The sequence below is a fragment of the Varroa jacobsoni genome, unplaced genomic scaffold (assembly GCF_002532875.2).
Source record: "Varroa jacobsoni isolate VJ856 unplaced genomic scaffold, vjacob_1.0 scaffold_533, whole genome shotgun sequence".
In the NCBI taxonomy this organism is placed as follows: Eukaryota; Metazoa; Arthropoda; class Arachnida; order Mesostigmata; family Varroidae; genus Varroa; species Varroa jacobsoni.
In genome coordinates, this window is record NW_019213435.1 from 173,652 (window position 1) to 193,705 (window position 20,054).

The 20,054-nt window shown below is 42.9% G+C and overlaps 3 protein-coding genes across 3 annotated transcripts; all 3 read left to right on the forward strand.

Moving 5' to 3' along the window:
- The first annotated feature begins 1,029 nt into the window (after positions 1-1,029).
- On the forward strand, positions 1,030-14,973 carry LOC111261217 (cubilin). The gene is made up of 22 exons (XM_086968605.1): positions 1,030-1,168; positions 2,230-2,490; positions 2,763-3,018; positions 3,150-3,410; positions 3,877-4,043; positions 4,589-4,777; positions 4,907-5,092; positions 5,684-6,079; positions 6,681-6,918; positions 7,188-7,471; positions 7,668-7,942; positions 8,355-8,665; positions 8,756-9,033; positions 9,118-9,567; positions 10,034-10,324; positions 10,404-10,556; positions 11,119-11,293; positions 11,430-12,052; positions 12,164-12,454; positions 13,238-13,501; positions 13,905-14,188; positions 14,442-14,973. The coding sequence occupies exons 1-22, from the start codon at positions 1,030-1,032 to the stop codon at positions 14,604-14,606; spliced, it is 5,937 nt and encodes a 1,978-aa protein (XP_086824731.1). The 3' UTR covers positions 14,607-14,973.
- A 648-nt stretch (positions 14,974-15,621) lies between these two features.
- On the forward strand, positions 15,622-16,866 carry LOC111261218 (uncharacterized). The gene is made up of 2 exons (XM_022834533.2): positions 15,622-15,729; positions 16,119-16,866. The coding sequence occupies exons 1-2, from the start codon at positions 15,718-15,720 to the stop codon at positions 16,734-16,736; spliced, it is 630 nt and encodes a 209-aa protein (XP_022690268.2). The 5' UTR covers positions 15,622-15,717; the 3' UTR covers positions 16,737-16,866.
- A 1,854-nt stretch (positions 16,867-18,720) lies between these two features.
- On the forward strand, positions 18,721-19,712 carry LOC147753374 (cuticle protein 10.9-like). Its single transcript, XM_086968607.1, has 2 exons — positions 18,721-18,877; positions 19,086-19,712. The coding sequence occupies exons 1-2, from the start codon at positions 18,866-18,868 to the stop codon at positions 19,596-19,598; spliced, it is 525 nt and encodes a 174-aa protein (XP_086824733.1). The 5' UTR covers positions 18,721-18,865; the 3' UTR covers positions 19,599-19,712.
- The last annotated feature ends 342 nt before the right edge of the window (positions 19,713-20,054 follow it).

Here is a 20,054-nt window from a genome sequence, read left to right on the forward strand (position 1 = left end):
AAAATAAGCACGATCATAAATCAGAATTTGCCATGAGTAATTGTTTACACCAGAATCATGCATAGCCATGAACTTCAATGTGGGGAAGCTGGCTTGAAAAGACAGGTACTCTTCCTCTTCACTTCTCCACAATGCAACTTGTAGATGTGGCTTCACGCTACGCTGTTCAACCTATGGCAGACGAACCATTATCTTTGACCTCCTTAACTTGGCAGTATATGATTATGAAGCACCGTCCTTTTTAGCCATAATCACAACTCTTTCTCGGAAAAAAAAACTAGAAAGCATTTTCTGTTTAACTTTGTTAAATGACTGACCTTTTTGTACGGAATCATTAGCGACCCGTATAGCTTCACCTTTGCCTCGTATAACTTCATGTACTGACGCTAACAAAGAAGGACTGTTCAAGCAGTATTTTCTCGAAAATGCGTCAGTTCTAGTGGGCCCGTTTAGGTTCCTTTAGCAAACATACTAAGATGTTCTTTATCTCCCGTGACCGTATCAGTCGTTCTCAACAATAGCGTCGAGTAAAGCCTATATTCAATGTACAGTGTATATGAATATTATAGAGAGACACTGACTTTAGGTCTGGCATTTCATTTAATAGGTCTGACTTGTCTGAAAGCAATTTTGTCTAATGTAAAATTCTCTATCTCAGCTAGACGTCTCTAGATGTGCAGTCCATTCGTCAGTTAAACTATGAGATCTTAGCTTTGATCGATTTGCGGATATCGAAATAGCGAAAAGGGCCACTGCCAAGTTACGTGTATTAAAAATCAGCTCAGTGGGTACTCTTCTTAATTTTAGCACCTAATCTCATCTATAGCAAAAAGAGACGGTTCAGATTTGTTAGTGCATATATAGCGTGCTTGCGTTAATCTAAAAAACGTAGTATAAAGTAACATATAGCTCCAGCCTCCTATATCGGAGGATGGGGCTATATATAACGCCGTGAAAATTGTGATTTGTTGTTGATGACGTTCTTCTGCGCAGGGTGAAGCCATATTTTGAATGGGCCAAATACTGCCCATGAGTGCCGTGAGCCGCACCCCACTCACACGAAGAGTGAAGAAAAATAGCAACAACCTGGGCTTCATTCGCAAAACTCCACTGAAGCCTGGAAAACTATCGTGGTTACGTATGATCCTAATACAAATAATTATCCATGGTAAATCCTAATACATGATGATGGTGATTATGCGCAATGTGGTGCATATGTCAATGGTTTCGCAGTATCCAAATGCTGCCTTATGTCAATAAAGGCGTCAGCGTTGGAAAGCATTCATACCGTTGCGTACGTTCATACGTAGCATTCATACGTAGTTCAACAAAGGCGGAGATACGGTCGCTTAATTTTACTTATCATCTGTATATGTACGCGGATTTTTGCTGAGCCCTGTGGCCACTTTGTTGGATTTCTCTGTCGAGTTTGCATCGACGATATTCTGTTTTAAGTACGCGTGAGACGTAATGACGTATATGGCTTCATCTTGTCCTGCACCCCACGGTCCAATGGATAGATTGCTAATAAACATAACTTTTTCGTTTGCCCTAGAAAATATCATTTTAGAACAGGCTGAATCGCGACGGCAAACCAAACTGCTGTTTTATCGTCTAACAAAAGTTCGATCAAATGCAAAAATACTCAGCTGTTCCATATGGGCCTACTTTTTGAAATTTATTTAATGAAAATATCCAGTAACACGAATTTCCATGCGCATCGAAAAGAATTAGAAAAATTCAATGGGGGCAAAATTTAAAATGTGCATTTTTTCGCTAGAACAAAAATCGCACTGGCCTCTACAGCCCCCATTTCATATGGTCTTGCCATCCTAGATATACACATACATTGTGCGACAATGCAGAGGTAAAAATTAGAATTGTGGATGTTTCTGCCATTACTAGCTTCTAAGTTCTGAAAAATGCTACAGTTAGTCACTAGGCTTGCTCCCGCAGTGCTCACACCGAACAAAATCGTACCATCGTACCAAGATGGTATCGTTCGAATCGTTGACGCCGATCTATTCGGGACCTAGTCGATGTCTATAGAAATACTATGAGGCGACGAATTATTTTCCCTTTTCGCTATCAAAGCCAACAGACGTTTTTATAGAACTCAAATCGAAAACGAAGAACACTACGTTAATCTAATAAAAGCTTCGACGAGAAAATGTTAAACAGAAACAACGGTATAATTGTGTTTTTGCGCGGATGCGTTTCTCTGTGAAGTGCCCAGTCGGTTTATTCCGCAGGGAGTATGCGACTACTGCCTCGAGGAGGGAAGCGGTAATCTGACATCAAATAACTATCCGCTTAAGTATCCTGCCAATCATGACTGCATATTCAGGATAAAAAAAGCACACAAGAATGTCTGCGCGGTTCGACTTACATTCCATGATTTCGATGTCGAACATTCTGCACAATGTCGTAAAGACAAGCTGATCGTCGACGGCGTCAACTATTGCGGCGATGCCTGGAAAGGCAATACTAGTAAGTTGGCTATCTGTTCATTTTCTGTGACCTTGCAATCTATCACAGATAGCTCTGTTCTCCCCGTAATAATATAACGTGTAGAACTCTAAGTAAATATGACTAACTGTCTCTCCTTCTGAAAGCTCACACGTGACTGGGGCCGATACGTAAAAGTAAAACGCAATTATCGATTGATTTCCTTACGGCGAAATTAATGTAGTGTTTTGAAGCAATTTTCGCACCGCTTCAATAATTAATCACTGCTTCGCTAACCCTATTTGTGATTTCAGAAATAGTTCAGTTTTGGAAACGTGATGAGGTCCGACTTAATTTTGTCACAGACAACAGCGGTGCTGGTCGAGGTTTCTGGATTGAGGCTGAACCAGTGTCGTGCGTCGATGGTCGCGCCACCGGCGGAAGAGCTTTTCAACCGCACGAGTGTGAAGAGGTCTTCCGAAACAAGGAGTTCACTATACAGACGGACGATGACTGCACATACTATATTCGTAAAGCCCCTCACAGCGGGGCCTGTGGCATACAGTTTAGGTAAGTTGCACAAAATAAGCTGGCCGGTGTAAAGAAGTGATCGGTCTTCGCTACGATATTTCGGCGGAATGACATCGTAGCTTGCGTTAGCAGCATAAACTTAGCCTTACACATTTCTACTTACATTACAGAGTGGCAAATATTGGCATGAACTGCGACCACGACTATCTGAGTATCGATGGCGGCCGCGACAAACTGTGTTACTCAAAGACGGTACCTTTTGATGGTGACTTGATGGTGCTATCTACGAAGGGGCATCCGGGTCGAGGCAAAATTCGCGTGCGGCAAACCAACGATTGCCCGCTCGCCCCACCGCCCCTATGCGATATCTGCACTGAAAGAATCTCTGACGATCTCACCTCGTATGGCTATGCTGTCAGTCAGTATTATCGGTGAGTAGTTTTCCCTGTTTCATCTAAGATTAACGCCGATGAAATACTCCCAGTGATGTAGCGCTAACTAAATAAACTTTTTGTCGTCTATGGTATTGCACCGTTCGATTTATTTCAATCCGTGAAAGCTTTTATAATATCTGAGATTGATTCAAATATTGTTTGAATACTATGTGTATAACTTTATTCTTCTAACTAAAACGCTATATGTGTAGTAAATAAACGGTAACGTTTAATGGTAAATGGCTTATGGATGAGCTCTCCATAGGATAGTTTCACTCGTCAGTCAGGATTTGTTTGGACAATATATTCTCAGAAGAAAACAAGCATGTTAACATAATTTTCGATCACTTGAAGGTTTTTTTATTTCACAATGTTTGATCTTCTTGGTTCACTAAAGGATATGCCATGTCGCCGTAAAGAATTACCAGAAAAACCTGTAAGCTAACGAGCTTAATAATTGCAGAAACAACCTGCTGTGTAAAGTGACGATCTCGAGGCCGTCAAACATGTTTTGTTCTGTTAAGATGTTCTTCAAGGACTTTGATGTTGAAGAAAGTTTAAAGTGTGACAAGGACTTTCTACTTATTGGAGATCAGCGCCATTGTGGAAACGAGCTTTATGGACAATCACGTAAGCGCAAGTTTGCACAACTTAATGCCACTGTTTCCTAATACATGTAGGCTATATTACGTTAAACGATAGACGTAACTCTTAATTTTACGTTTATACTTAGAATTAATGTGAACTATGCTAATGATACTTTTTTATCGAAATACTTAAATGGCGACATTGAAGGTAACAATAAGATAGGATTGCTATTCGGTCCGGTTCTACTGTTGTTTTTATCAGGACCCAATTTCTGTATCAACACCTCTGCCACAGTAAACCAACTGGGCTTATTGCCTGTAACGTGATAGAAATTTCATTGAGATAAAATCGCCTATTTGGGCAGAACGTTATTACATAGCAGAATCAAAATCGAGAATGGCGTGCGTACCCGATTTTCACACGCCACGTTATGTTGGTTCTCTTCCGCTAAAAACTAAATTACGAAACCTTGATTTCTCAATGCGGTATTTCGATTTGTCAACTGTACTAGCCATTGATGTATATACTAGTAGGATCATGGTAATCGATTAACATCATTTGTTCCGTAAAAAAAATACTGTCTTTAGGTGTTCTCGAGTATAACAACGAGGGCAATGTCGAATTAGTGTTCCGTTCAGACGGGCAAAATTCTGGCAGGGGGTTTCATCTACGCTTCCAGCAGCTGGCGTGCACATCGCTCTCAAATCAACCGACGCCCAAAGTGCACCGGTGCACCCAGACATTTATGTCAAGGGAATTTACCATACAGTCACCAGGTAGGCTTCGATATGGAAATGAATCGAGGAGATAACAACACGATCAAAAATGAAGGTATTTTCGTGTTAGCGCATAATGCGCTGCGTCCGATTTGGAACGATTTCAACATGGATGTATCTTCTTTGTAGGATTCCCTCAAAGCCACCCTGACAACTCCGAGTGCAAATATACGGTGATTCGGGCCGGTCCTGATATCTGTTATTTGGAACTTTCATACGATTCGTTTAATCTTGAAGAATCAATAGACTGTTCTAGAAACTACCTAGAAATTGGCGGAGAAAAACACTGCGGAAGTTTGCCCAGTGACCACATGCGTAAGCGTGAATTTTCATTAACGACTTATCTTAATTATAAGTATCACAGTATATAAAAGCAATGCAGTGCCATTTTTTGCGTATTTTTTGCATTAGATTAGAATCTAGTTCCTTACAAAATGCCTCTGTAATTTTCTGTAGTTTAATTCATTTCAATAGAAAAATATACGCCTTAATAATAATCAGTACATTCGTATTAGATCAATTAGTATAAAGTAAACGGCGTATAAGCTGATTTCGTTAATGCAATTTTCGTTTTCGCTATAAGGAGCTTAAAGGAAGCTTTATTTAGTTCAACATTATAGCGCCCTGTGCATTAAATCAGTGCACATCTAGATATAAAAACAATTATCTTTCTTAATAATATAGCAGGCAATAATAATTGTATAGCTGAAGGGTGCAATTCAATTTCATCCAAATTTGCTGTACTATATAAACCAATAGCAATACGCCGTTTTTATCTGTTGAACGATACGTTGCGATGATGACGCTCCTGTTGTGCTAACAAGCACTAGATTGTAAATTGACAAGAATTAGATTGCAGACAATTTTAATTGTCCAGAACCGAATCCTTTTTTATTGTCCTCGCAGATGTAATACCCTTCGTCGAAGGCGGCAAGATCATTCGGTTCCACAGCGGCGATAAGGGCAGCCCAAATCAAGGGTTCTCGATTCAAGTCCGCCAGCTCGGATGCGGGTCTCGCCGTATCGGGACAAGCCCAATAGGACGAAAACTTGATGGATCAGCTTGCAACAACGGAACGCCCTTCATTGCGATCACATTCGAAATTGAGTCGCCCGGTTATCCAGAGGCGTACGGAAACTCTCAAGACTGCGTATTCACTATCCAGAAAAACAATCCAAACGTCTGCCGACTTCAAGTGACTTTTGCGGACTTTTCGTTACCTGCCTCTGACACCTGCCAGGGAGACCACCTCTCAGTTGACGATTTGCGCGTGTGCGGAGCTGTCGTGCCAGGCACTATCCGTGAGTGAATCGGCTGATAGCAGTTAAAATACGATAAAATAACTATTTTATCGTTAGTAACATTTCCCAATAGCTTCTAGGACAATAAATTAAAGTTTTAGGGTACAAATGCTGCTTAGCTTTATATGCATTGCGTATGCGCTTCTAATTAGGGCTGGCATAGTTCGGCATCACCATAAAATGCTTAGATTTAACTCTGACCATCTGAGCTACGTCATAATGTCAAAACCACATCAATGCAACAAACACTTAAGCCCGAGCATATTGGAAAAGGTATCAGGAGGTAGAGCTTTTTCGTTCGGTGGATTTAGTAAAGATATCATAATATGAAGGTCTCCATTGCGTTTATGGGAAAACTTGAATGAACCTGATCGAAACAGAATGGTGCTGCACCATAGAACAGAACTGCCATCGAATATTTTTACTTCAGTAAACTGTACGCACTTCATGAAGAAACTCCTTCGACAGGTGTCCTGAATAAATTATAGTAGAAGCATTGTGCACCAAGCGGGCGGTCTGGATCTGGAAGGAAATATTAGACACAGATGTTCAGAGAAGGTTGATGTTAATCGTAGATAACTACACATGGTGTAAACGGCAGGTGTTTTCGACATGAAGGAGGACACCAAGAAGATTGAGTTCCATTCAGACGATAAGACTACCGATCGAGGCTTTCGACTGTTGATTAAGCAGGTCGAGTGTAGCCAATCCCGGGACGTGGCAGGCGAAAAGACAAGTACTAGGGAACCTGTGCAATGTGACCGCGTTTATGCAACACGCGACGCCATCATCACATCTGTTGGCTATCCTAACTCATATGAAAACAACCTCAACTGCGTGTGAGTTACGAGTTCTCATTGACTCTGACTAGATCTGTTGTCTTGGCTTATGTTCCAATAAATATTTTTATAGGAATCGGCTACACACTGCCGTGGTCACGACGCTGACCAATTTCTAGACTCGACTCATTTTCCAAATGCTTTTCCCGAGTGGAACAGAAATCTTGAGGCGTTCGAGCGGAATCTACAACGTTCCATTTCATTATTGAGCATCTACGCATTTGTTTTTATGTTTGCGTATTGGCATGTTGATGTGCCATCATTTTCAGCTACACGATTCGAAAGGCCGCAGCTTCGGTGTGTCGACTTGAGTTAGTCTTCCAGAAGTTCGATGTCGAGTCATCGACCGACTGCGAATACGATTACCTGCAAGTTGGTGCCGAGAAGCTGTGCGGAGTATTCACTCAAAATACGAGTGGTATCTACGAGTTCGATGAGCCTGAGAAGGCTCTTAAATTTCATAGCGATGCGGCCAACTCACGACCTGGGTTCCAGATCAAAATGCGTCAGATCGACTGCGGTAGACAGGAAGAGGAAGGATCAGGCGGTTTTGGTAGGTTTCACTGAGCGGGTCGCACATATACACCAACACTACAAGTCAAGCATCTTTTTCCTTTTCGCTACTTCTTTTATCTGGCTTAATCAGCCCGTTCTGTGGGCTGAACAGCCCACTTTCTAGCTTCTACTCTGGGTGTCGGTTCTCAGTTAGAATTTTGTCGCTGCATCGCATGTTACCTCCTCTTGACTAGAGGACTTTACAGATACCCCGGCTGTGAGCAGCGTCGTACCTCGCAGGTGCGATAAAGTGTTTACGTCGAAGCTGTTCGACTTAAGAAGTGTCGACTATCCCAGTGGATACCCTGGCAATCTTGACTGTAAATACATCATCTTCCAAGCCAACAGCAATGTCTGTCGACTTGAATTCACATTTATTGACTTTGACATGGAAGCTAATTGTGAAGCGGACTTTCTTGAAATTGATGGTGAACGTCTCTGCGGAAACCTGCTTGCGGATACTAAGAAGGTAAACTTGAATTAAAAAGTTCAATTTGATTTAAATCTAAAAGGATACACATTTTATTGATGATAATGACGAAATCCGCAATTTCCCGTCAGATGCTGAATAAATTTGTTAAGCGGGATCGGGCTAAAGTATTAGCAGGATCCCGCCTGATTACATAATCGCTTAGGGTGTAACAATTTTGCTGGATAGTCTACGAATACAGCCATAGACACACAATTCATTCGGTGTTGAAGGCCAGCTGCCTGATAAAATGCCTAACAACGATACCGGACAGAAGACTCGACACGTAAGGGCTAATGAATGAGGTAGCGTGCAAGGCGACTCCGTGAAAAATTGTTATCGTACTGGAAAAAAGAAAATGATCACAAATATTCAGTTTATTAAGACAACACAAACATGCACGGTATTACAGGTTATCCCCTTTCGTAGCGCTCAGAAGATAGTGCGACTGCATACGGATCCAGTGTCTACGCGTTCTGGATTCCATATAAAAGTCAAGCAAGTTGAATGTCCTTCTAGTGTATCTGACAAAACCGGCAGCGGCTTTGATTTTAATCGGCCGTGGAAGCCTGGCTCTAACGATGGACCAGGAAGCAACTGGACTTTTGACGGAATCGATTGGAATCGACCGGATCATACGGATCACCGACCTGGCCACCGAGAGGATACCCCAGATTTCCCCCACATACCTGCTGACAGGGGTACCGGACATCATGGCGATGGGTAGGTCGAATTCCTTAAATGTGTTGTTTAATGACAGCTTCATTTTTGGTAACTTATGGCATCCTTCCAATCCTTCTCTACTACTTACAGAAGCCACGTTCTAGACCACAGTTCAAGTCCTTGCAAATACGAGTTCAGCGAGCACTCGGGAGTGTTCTACTCGCAGAACTTCCCTGGGCCGTATCCGAATCGAATGAGCTGCACATATAAAATATTCGCCAAGCCAGGTCACTGCAGTGTCGAATTGAACTTTGTACAATTTCGACTTGACGAAATGGGCGCAATACATCCATCAGAAACATGCGATCACGATTACATGGAACTAAATGGAATTAAATACTGTCACCGTCAGCTCGAAGGACAGATTCGTAAGTGATGGCCTGAACGATTTTTAGTCTTGAGGACATTTTTACACTTTTAGAGGTAGTGTAATAATGTGAGGAATTTTGCAGGGGCCCTGGAATTCGATGGTCATCCTCCGCACGTGGAGATGAAGTTTTTCACAGATGAAGAAGCGCATGGAAAAGGTTTCCTCGGATTCTATAGACAAATGGCGTGCCGAGGAGGTCCTGGTGCGGGTCCTGGAAGACCGGTAATTCACACTGATCTATCACCTGATAGCATTCGGTCTCATCAGGCGGACAGCGGTGGCCACCATGGCGAAAAGCGTCAACCATCTTGCGACAGGCTGTACGCATTAGCAGAATTTAGTGTTGAATCACCAGGACACCCAGGACCGTATTTAGGCGGACTAGATTGTAAATACTTTGTACGGCGCCTATCGCCCGACATCTGCTCGTTGGCTGTCAGTTTCCAAACCTTCAACTTAGCCGAATCTCCAGGCTGCTTCTTCGATTACCTCGAGATTGACGGAGAGAAAATATGCGGACATGTAGCTCCAGGTAAATATCCAAGTATAGACTTTAAATTTCGAACAGGCAAGAAAAAGTTTAATTAAGCAGCGAAAATGTAGGACTGTAAGTAGTTAATTGGTGGCCATCGATACTGGTGAGATCCTTACGAGGGAATTCATGTGAAAGTGTTATAAAGGACCTGAACAAATTTCCACTTTTTTTTTGTAGACAGACGGGATCCTGTAGTTAATTACTAAAACACTCTCCTCTACTGCAGTGGGAAGCAATCACTCGAACTGAATAATTTTTGTCCAGTTTTACGTTTATTTTCAAGTTAGAAACTGTCGTAGATACAAAAATAAAAAGCCACGACTAAAAATTGGGTTCGATGCAGTCATGCCATCGAAATTCGATTCAACGTGGATATTCGTGGACATGGCGAGCTATGATAGATATGAACAGGTACAGAGGCATTTAGGTACGAAATATTAGCAGAGACACTATTCCTTTTCAGGGACAATCCGCATGGTACCGTTAAAGGATTTCCAAACTGGATTTGTGTTCCATTCGAATCAGGGCGCTCCGCAAGGTAGTCGGCAGGGTTTTATTTTAAATGTCCGTCAGGTTCCGTGTGGAGGTAATCCTCAACTTGGCGGAGGTGGGTTGTATCCTCAGCATCCTTATGGAGGTAGCTTTCCGCACGATCCACCCACTCTGACAAGAACTGATGTGGGACCCCCATTACCACCTCTGGATAGAGGCAGTACACCCTACCCACCACCTCACGAAGTGCATCATGGATCAGGTAGGTTTTACACCTTTTTTTAACGAAAAATTAAGCCGCAATGGTACAGATTTAACATAGTAATACTTTAAATAATCAGGAGGTTACGCCGGTTCCGGCGGGTACGGAGGAGCTTTGGGTAGCTATGGACGATACGGGCCGATGCGACCGCTAAGCGGGCCTACTGACTTCTATGGCCCATCGTATAGCCCTGGCAGGTATCATCCGGGGGCTGGAATGCCTACGCGGCCCGGTAAGTTAAGCGATACCGGGTGGTTTGATTCGACCTTGGAGTTTTGCTACCGCAGTACTAATCGTTGAAGTCAATCGGTGCTGATGCATGAACGTGGCGCGTGAACGAACCTTCAAGCTGAACTGTGACTCTTTAACTATCTGATGCTTGATTTAGTTTTAACAAATTTATTTCTTTACTAATAACAGATTACAGGAAACAGTCTTGGTGAATTAAGCCAGGTAAAAAAAACTAATGAGCATGTTATGTGGTTAAAGCTCATGGTACGTTCTGGGGCTAGCCTTAATCGCGTACATCGATGTTTAAAGGGTAGATTTAGGATACTCAGTTCATTAAATACATTTAGCCTATCAAAAGTATAAATTAGAAGTACTGTAAAACCATCTGGATCACTTTTGAAGCATGTTACGAACGGCAAATAATGCATTTAGTAGTATGATGCATAATACAGTTCAACAAAAACACTCATTTTTTAAATGTGGCATAATACATATCAAAATAATCTAGCGCTGAATGAGTAGCAGAAAGCGATTCAGAAAATGTAGATTTGAATCTTTCTCAGGTTCCTACCCTCAAGGGGGTGGCGTAGGCCAACACGGTTCAACTGGACACGGCCCTCACGGGCCTCATGGGACAGGCCCTACTCCACCCGGAAAAGGACAGTGCGACCAAATGGTGCATGAGCCATACTTCGAGATTAAGTCGAACGAGTTTGTAGGCAATCACATTGACTGTAGGCAAGTATTGAGTGGCTCTTGAGGTGATAATGATCTCCAATATACAGTTTGGGGACTATTTTGAAAAAAATGCACTTGACTGTTTGAGCATAAGGAAAGAGCATTTAATAAATGTTTGTCTTTCAATAATTTCCAGATTCACGATATACCAACAAAATCGCAACAGCGATATGTGCCTCGAGGTCCTCTTCCTGCGCTTTGAAATAAATTGCGAATTTGATCAAATGAGGATCGATGATCACCAGTTATGTGGAACTATACCCCCGAACACCGTCAAACAGTACAAATTTCATGACTTTATGAGACCCCTTTACCTCTATTTCCATTCATCGGCTGGTGCTAAAGCAAGTGACTATATCATTCGCGGACGTCAAAGTACATGTGACGAAAACTCGACCGGATTTCAACAGCCGGGCGGAACTCCTACACGTCATGCGGAGGATCGCACAGACCCATACTATCCACAGCGACCTAATTATCCCGGACGACCGTACGATCGTCCTGCACAGCATCCTTATGATCGACCCGAGGATAGGCCGTACAACCGACCTCAAAACCGCCCTTACGACCGCCCGTATGGCAGGCCATATGACCGTCCCGGAGATCGCCCCTCCGGTGATCACCCATATGATCGACCACAGGATCGACCATACAATAGGCCTCTTGATGCACCTAGCCAGCGGCATCCCAACTGCGATGCCACCTTCTCGGGTCTAGAGTTCAAGATCACGTCACCCGGGTTTCCGAATCCTTATTCAGGTTTGTGTTAACTTTTTAAATCGTAGAATGTCAGTTCATGGGGAACTAAAGGCGCTTTTCGTAGCGAAAAGTCTTTGTGTGCTGCTAAAAGGTTTACTTTTCTGCCGCCAGGTGGTGACTGTAAGTATACAATTCGGCGATACGACAAGGCGACGTGTGCAATTGAGCTGTATTATGATCTCATGGACCTAGAGCAAACGGGCAGTTGTAATTCTGCATATCTGGAAATCGATGGGAAGCGTTTCTGTAATATGCCCGTGAACCAAATCCAGAAAATCAATTTTAACGAACCTCAAAATGAGAAGGTTCTCACCTTTCATGCGGATCGCAACGCCCTTTCGAATCGTGGCTTCTCGTTAAGGGTGCGCCAGGTGACCGACTGCGCCGTCCAGGATCGGCCGTGTATGTACTCGTACTGTGACTACACTGAACTCGTCTACCTCAAGTAGCTTTCAGGCAAAAACGCGCACATCTAACGGTCACGTAACGCAAGCAAATGCATTACAGGCTGAACACTTAGGGGTCACGAGTTTTTGGTGACTCCTCCCGTTCGTGTTGTACAGCAAGTTTAATAAGCACCTTGCAGGCGTGTGTTTCCAGACCGCTTGCTAGTTATGTACAATAAAATATCACCTTAGACGGATCTGTCTTGAATCGGTCAAGCAGATCTGCTCCACTATACAAGGTTGCCATCACTGGGTCAGTCGTTGTGACAGACCACATTTCACGTAAGTTTTTCTATCTATGAACTGCTTGAGGCCATCCTGACTTTTCTCCAACCCGTCGCCCTCGCTTTCCTGTATACCCAACTTCTTTAGTCCCAAAGTCTGCTGGTGATAAATCCAACTCCATCGGCTTAGCCGTTCGTGTTTCGTTCGTGGTGGTTTTATTTCCTGTCAGCACCGATTCAAGATCACTTGCCCTCAAAATCATTCATAGGAGCAGCTCTCCTTCATCATTTCCTTCTGTGGTGGTATTTTATTGGACACAATTAACACTAACATGTGTGATTCTTTTGGGTTATTTGTCGGTTATCTATCTTGTTGTTTGCTATGCGTGTGCTGGCGAAACGTATTTTCTCACGTTCTATAAACGGTGCAAGGTTTTGTTAGATTTTGCTACTATATAGAAACTGTATTCTTTCACTTTCTTTTTTTTTGTTGCAAACTCTACCAACTACTCTAGTCGGAAAGGAGACTCCACTGCCCCCCAGTCCATTGTGCGATTATTGCCAACGTGAGACACATGGCCAGTTTGCGTCACCCAACTATCCGAGTTCATACGGAGCTAATGCGCGTTGTTCGTACCGAATAGAACCAGTGGATGGGTATTGCCATGTAGAAATATATTGGCACGATTTCGATTTAGAAAGCTCGCCTGCTTGTCACAAAGATATGGTTGCACTTGATGGATCGTACTATTGCGCCAATGACTTGAAGAAAAAATCAAGTAAGATTCACACGTCCCTATTTATTCGTGTTGTTTAGGCAACGAAGAAGCATTGTGGCAGCATAAATCGTGCGTACGTTCTAATAAAATACTTGTTTATTTCAATATGTTGCATTAGAATGAAGTATAAGTCGAAAAAATTATGAAAATTGCTTTTAAGTATACAATTCAGTAACGTTGAGTCGCTTGTAACGGTCGTATATAGGAAAATCTGAGCTTTAGTCCTCTATCAATTAGAGCCCGTCGTAGTTGAGTTACATATGGATACATAGATACACGTCGACATCAAGAACAATGGACGTATTTCATTCGTTGTACACAACTGACACGCAGAGCATAGGTATATGTTGGCAGGACAACAATACCGGGAAGCCATAACAATATTCGTTTATCTTTTTTTGAGGTATTTTCGATTTTCCATCGGTCCGTCATTCCGAGATTAAAATCATGCTACAATCAGATGCCTATGTAGAAGGCCGTGGCTTCCACCTGGAATATCGTCAGCTGAGGTGTAAAAATTCGACCAACATGGTGCCAGAGGCGTTGACCCTCCGTAAAGGCTTGCAGGAACAGACCGTCAAAACGGCTCTCTTCATCAGTGGCAAGAATGGAAAGACTGACAGTACCTCGAGCAGTAATAATGCTACGACCATGGTAAATGCCAACGCGACAGAACTATCGGCAAAGGTTGGTACAATTCCGAAAATTAGAAAGTTAATCAGACTGCGTATGACCTATTCGTGCATATATGTAACGATAATAGCTATACTCAAAAAATGTCTGAGGGAAAATACGCTTCGTTGGATGATGTCATGCGGAGCATGAGGCGTTTGTTTACAAAAACGGAATTCATATGACATATGGATGATATAAATTTTTCGCAATATTATTTTAGCAACTGAAAAATAACGAGCTTTTTATTTATATTTCCTATTTACAGCATGGACGAAAGGCCGGATCCTTTGAGCGTGAAGGACGTAACCTAAATAGTACAAAATCTCTGAAGACCCAGACGGCACCGTCCTCGTCTACTATTGAGACGGAAGAGCACAGTTATGCCCCAGCGTGGACTAAGTTTGCCAAACCAACACCCATTTGGAGGTGAACAGTGAACAGAAACAGCTGCAGGTCGGAGCGAAATGATGGGCCATTGATCATAAGTTACCATATAAATGACAACGATAGCAATATTTTGTATTATACAAGAAAAAAATAATTCAATTTCATATAGTACGGATAGTACTGCTAATGTTAATTTATGAAGTACCTTAGTTGATAAGCTGTAGAAAATGATGGAGGCCAAGGAGGTAACCGTGTTTCAAAGCATGCTGTGCACTACCATGTACCGTATCATCAGCATCTTCGAAGTGCAGTGATACTTATTAAAAGGTATCAGTGCACACTGTCATTGCTGTAAGTTAATTGATGCTATGAAAATAAAACGCTGATGTCTCGAAAAGTAAAGGAATAGATATTTTGTGTTCACTTCACTCCCTATCTTCTGTCAAAACATCTAGACCGAATCTATAGCATCGCGCTGCCTTCGTAACTTAAGCAGACGAATTTCTGACGTAACCAGTTACGTTCGGTAACAATAGTTGCATGTTTCCCCACGAGTCTCTATATATAAAATCAGCGATGTGTAAACAAACGCAAGCAAACAAACAGTGGCATTCTTCGATCACGAAAAACAAACCGATACAATAAAAGTTTATGTATTATATGGGTGGGCTAGGAAAACGTTACAAAAGCGCGGCCGCGATTTCGGTGTCAGAAAAACGATTTGCATTTACTGTACCTCAAAGACGGGGCAATTTGGACACCAGCACGGATCAGCGAAGGAGTCGCCGATTCTGTAGCTGTAGCTGCTATGGCAGTTGATGCACATGATGGTGGACGTCGCCTGTGCGTGAGTGTACGAGGGGAAGGGTAGACGATTGAGGGAGAGTGAGGATCGGCGGGAAGGGGGCGGGGGGTAGGGGGCAACTTGAAGAGTTGGTTGTGCTGCTTGCGATCTGGATAGTGCAGCACACGTTGACTACTGTAGCAGCGGGGCACCGTAAAGAAGACACGACCGTAGCTATATCCGCCGCGTTTGTATATGGTGAGTAGTGGACTTCCCTTGACACTGAAGAAACGCCCTTTCTGCGCCACCGCCCGCTATAAAGCTGTCCCGTCGGCTGTGTCGGGTCACAGCTTACTGCCCAATCAGCAACATGTTTACTAAGGTATAGCACTCAAGCTTTTCAAGTATGCGCCGAGTTTACCGAGAACAGTACAAAACGTCTCGTGGATTCATTTAGCCACTAAGCTCGAAGATAAATAGGATTCGCAGAAAAAATGGTTTCGACACGCTTACGACATGCTTGTGTGTCGAAATATTTGTGATTTCAAAGTATTTTTATTTCCAGGTCGATGTTAACCAGCGAAATAATTATATATTTTTGCATCCACTTCGCAACTACTCGCTAAGGGATCAGACTCACCAACGTGAATACGGTGATATCTCACCAACGACATGCGAAATCTGCCTTACTTCGTTGAAGAACCTTCTATTCGTTTGCTTTAGTTATCGTTTACGCGCAATTTTCTAACGTACAACATCACTATATCTTAGGTTATCATTGCTTCTGTGGCCATCGTCACCGTTCGCGCTGGAGCAATCGCTGCTCCCGCTTACGATGGATACGGCCTAGCCGCTGCTCCGGCTTTGGCTGCCCCCGCTTACCATGGATACGCCAATGCTGCTCCCCTGGCTCATGCTGCTCCTCTAGCCTACGCTGCCGCTGCCCCCATCGCCAAGGTCGCTGCCGCTCCTCTGGCCTATGCTGCCGCTGCCCCTATCGCCAAGGTCGCTGCTGCCCCTATTGTAGCTAAAGCTGCCATTGCCTACCCCCCTCAGCCGTACCAGTTCGGCTATGAGTCCGTCGACGAGTACGGAACCAAGCAGGCCCGTCACGAGGTCTCAGATGCCTACAATAATAAGAAGGGCTCGTACTCGTTCACTGATGCTCACGGCATTGCCCGTCACGTTGACTACGTTGCTGATGCTGCCGGATTCCGTGCTACCATCAAGACCAACGAGCCTGGAACTGCTCCTTCGGCTCCGGCTGCCGCCCTCTACAACGCTGCCCCAATCGCCGTCAAGACTGTTGCTGCCGCCCCTATCGTGAAAGCTGTGGCTGCTGCCCCTGTAGCCGCTTATGCCCATGCCCCTGCCTACGGCCACTACTAAGCTATTACTGTAGGATGCTCTAGTTTGTATCTTCTGTAAAGTTGCGAGGTGGCTGTCTGTATTTATTTTCCTTCCTGTTCTGAATGCTGTGATGCAATAAATTGTTTCTCTTGTTATATATATACATATATATATACAGGTTCTTCTTTATAGAATGGAAAGTTTTGCAGATAGAACAGTGACTTTTGGCTCCATCGTATTCAAAAGTCGTTAGATACCTTTAGGGACTTTACGTAACACGCATATGATATAGGTTATATCACGCATATGTCTATCATATAGGGATCATGTAACGCAGAAAAGAACGTAGAATACCTAGCTTATAATTAGAGATCTCGTACATTTACAATATATGTTTTATTAAAAAGTCTAAAATATTTCAGTGAGTCGATAAAAACAGACCAATCTGCGTCCGTGACCTTTATTTATTTTCTACTAAATGGAGACCCTTTGAAGTCAATTAATCTGATCATTAGTTATTATATTAAATATTAATTAAAGTTAATATTATACGTTAAAGAAAATTTCAAAAAAGTTTTTCATTACTAATGTTATTATCATTATTAACACCTGCTATTAAGCTATTGATTTGCCTAATCTGAAAGGCGTCTTAATAATTACACAAGTATAACATTGTGCTGTTCATAGAGTCAAACCTGATTACATGAGGCAGTTCCAGTCAGATATGAATGACCCATGATATAACTCTGATATAATAAAATGTGACACTAGACGATATTTGGGGTCCAAGGAAATTGCCATATAACCTTTAAACTTGAACTTTGGCAGGCGGACAACGAAATACAACCCAGACCATTCTCATACTATCGGCAGCAGAGATTTCAGTGATCTTAGAACAGAATCACTAGCTGCAAAACGATATTTACTGCAATCGAGAATAAAAACTATAAAAACAAATATGATAAAGATGCCCAAATGTACACATTTTACGCCGGTTCCTTACGCAGTTATATTCCTCTAATGCTAGCTACACACACATAACGTACCATTAAAAGACGCCCATTTTTAAATGAAACAAAGTTTCTACCATAGAAGTGGCTTTTAACTTAACACAATACAACGCTACGTTCGGAGCTTCTTGAGCCCAGGAAAGTGTTGATTAGTCTGACGATTATGGTGCCCAAAAATGATCCCCTCTAACATACAAAATCAGCTAGTATCATTTCATTAACAGCCAGTGCTTAGTGTACAAGTGTTACATCTGGCCAAGTGATGGTACGATGTCACGTTTCTATAATAAAAAGCATACAGCGTATCAGCTAACAAGTTTAGGATGTTTACAAGAACAGGCACCTGGCCTTGTATCCATCTAAGAGATTTTTTCCTAATAAACATTATATTTACATATGTAAACTATATCTGAGTAAAAAAAAACCTGAATAATCTAAATTAGAACCGCTAAGACGGCTGTTAATTTTCGCGCCTAAAGTAGACGAATTCTTTCGAAATTGTGCGTTGGCTGTGGAAATTTCTGGTCGAAGTACTGTATGTTTACATTGTATCTATTGTCGAATTAGGAGAGCTCAACTCGCTCACGTTCGCGCTAGGGCCCAGACCTTTGGAAGTCAATGTCCCTGTAAATATAACGTAATTGCTTTTCTGCTTGGTGGAAGCCAACCTATGTATTCCTCATAATTATAATAATAATGATGATAACGTGCAACAATAACTGTTCTTTTTAATAAGTTCTGGTAATAAACGAAAATGAGTTAATTTAAGAATGCGTTGGCATATAAGGATCAGGTACAAGGGGTATGTAAAAAGGCAATCAAATGCGTAAATACGTATGCAGTCTCGTGACCGATGTGATTAACTACCTTCCTATTAGTGGTTATTTTGTTTCCGGCAATTCCTGCTTATAAGCTACAGGCATGTTATGACTGGTAAAAATCATCAGTGCTAATTTGAGTGAATTCTGTGCACCCAGAATACAGCTGCATGTGGACCCACGCCGTAGTCAATGGCTGTAGGATCGGGTTAGTGGACAACGATCACTCGCCCTGCAGCTATAGGGCCTGCTTTTTCTGCTTGACACAATCCAGCTATAAAAGCCGATCGAAAACGCTGTGGGCTCATCAAGTGACAAGTGTACACCGAAGTGTTTCAACATGCTCGCTAAGGTAAATGAAGCCTACGTTGCGTCTGCTCTCTGTGACCTGGAGACTTTGAGACATAATTGAGTCCGGTTGAAGTTGCTTTGCTTGCCAAAGGATACAGTGCCTACGTTTATGCCGTGTTGCTGTTTCTTAAGGATATCAACGAAATAATTTTCAATGCACGACAGATCGAGACAACGATTTACAGCTGTGTGATTTTCTCTCGTTACAGGTAGTTATCGCCTCGATAGTTATAGCTACTGGACATGTCGGAGGGCAAGTTGCTCCCGCCTACGGATACGGCGGCGGACATGATATCGCCGCTGCATCATACGGATATGGTCACGCCGCGCCTTTGGCCTATGCAGCCGCTGCCCCCATCGCCAAGGTGGCTGCCGCTCCTGTTATAACCAAGGCCGCTATCGACTATCCCCCTCAGCCATACCAGTTTGGCTATGAGTCCGTTGATGAGTATGGCACCAAGCAGTCCCGCCACGAGGTTTCCGATGGCGACAACAACAAGAAAGGGTCGTACTCGTTCAGTGATGCCCACGGCATTGCCCGTCACGTTGAGTATGTTGCCGACAAACTCGGTTTCCGCGCCAGCATCAAGACCAATGAGCCTGGAACCGCTCCTTCGGCTCCTGCTGCTGCCCACTACCACGCCGCCCCGGTTGCTGTGAAGCCTATTGCTCCCGCTCCTATAGCCACTTACGCCCATGCTCCAGCCCATGGATCTTACTAAATGCTCTAGTCTCTTTTTAGATCTATTGCCTTTTAGCGGCACTGCTCAATAGGTAACTTTCTTCTTCGTTAGAATTCTGAGCTTAATAAATTGTTTCTAGTTATATGTCGAACACTCCATGGTGTCATTATTAGGTGCCAAAGTTGAATAGACAGGATTAAATGCTGTGGCTAACACTGACATACTTAGATTCTGATTATGACCCAGAATACATTTGAGTCTTTATAGGTGTTCGGGGTCGAAATTAAAGGTTGCCCAAACAGAATAGTTAGTCAGTGGGCTAATAGTATTTTAGCAGTAAAAAAGTGCACGACGCCCAATGAGGTGAGAAAGTATCTACCGTAACAACTCTTCTAGCTGGGAACCGATATCGGCAAACTTTTTTTTGTTTTACATGAAGGGCAGATTTGTCGTAATGTTATTGACTAGTCTGTTCGCATATATCATAATGGCCAT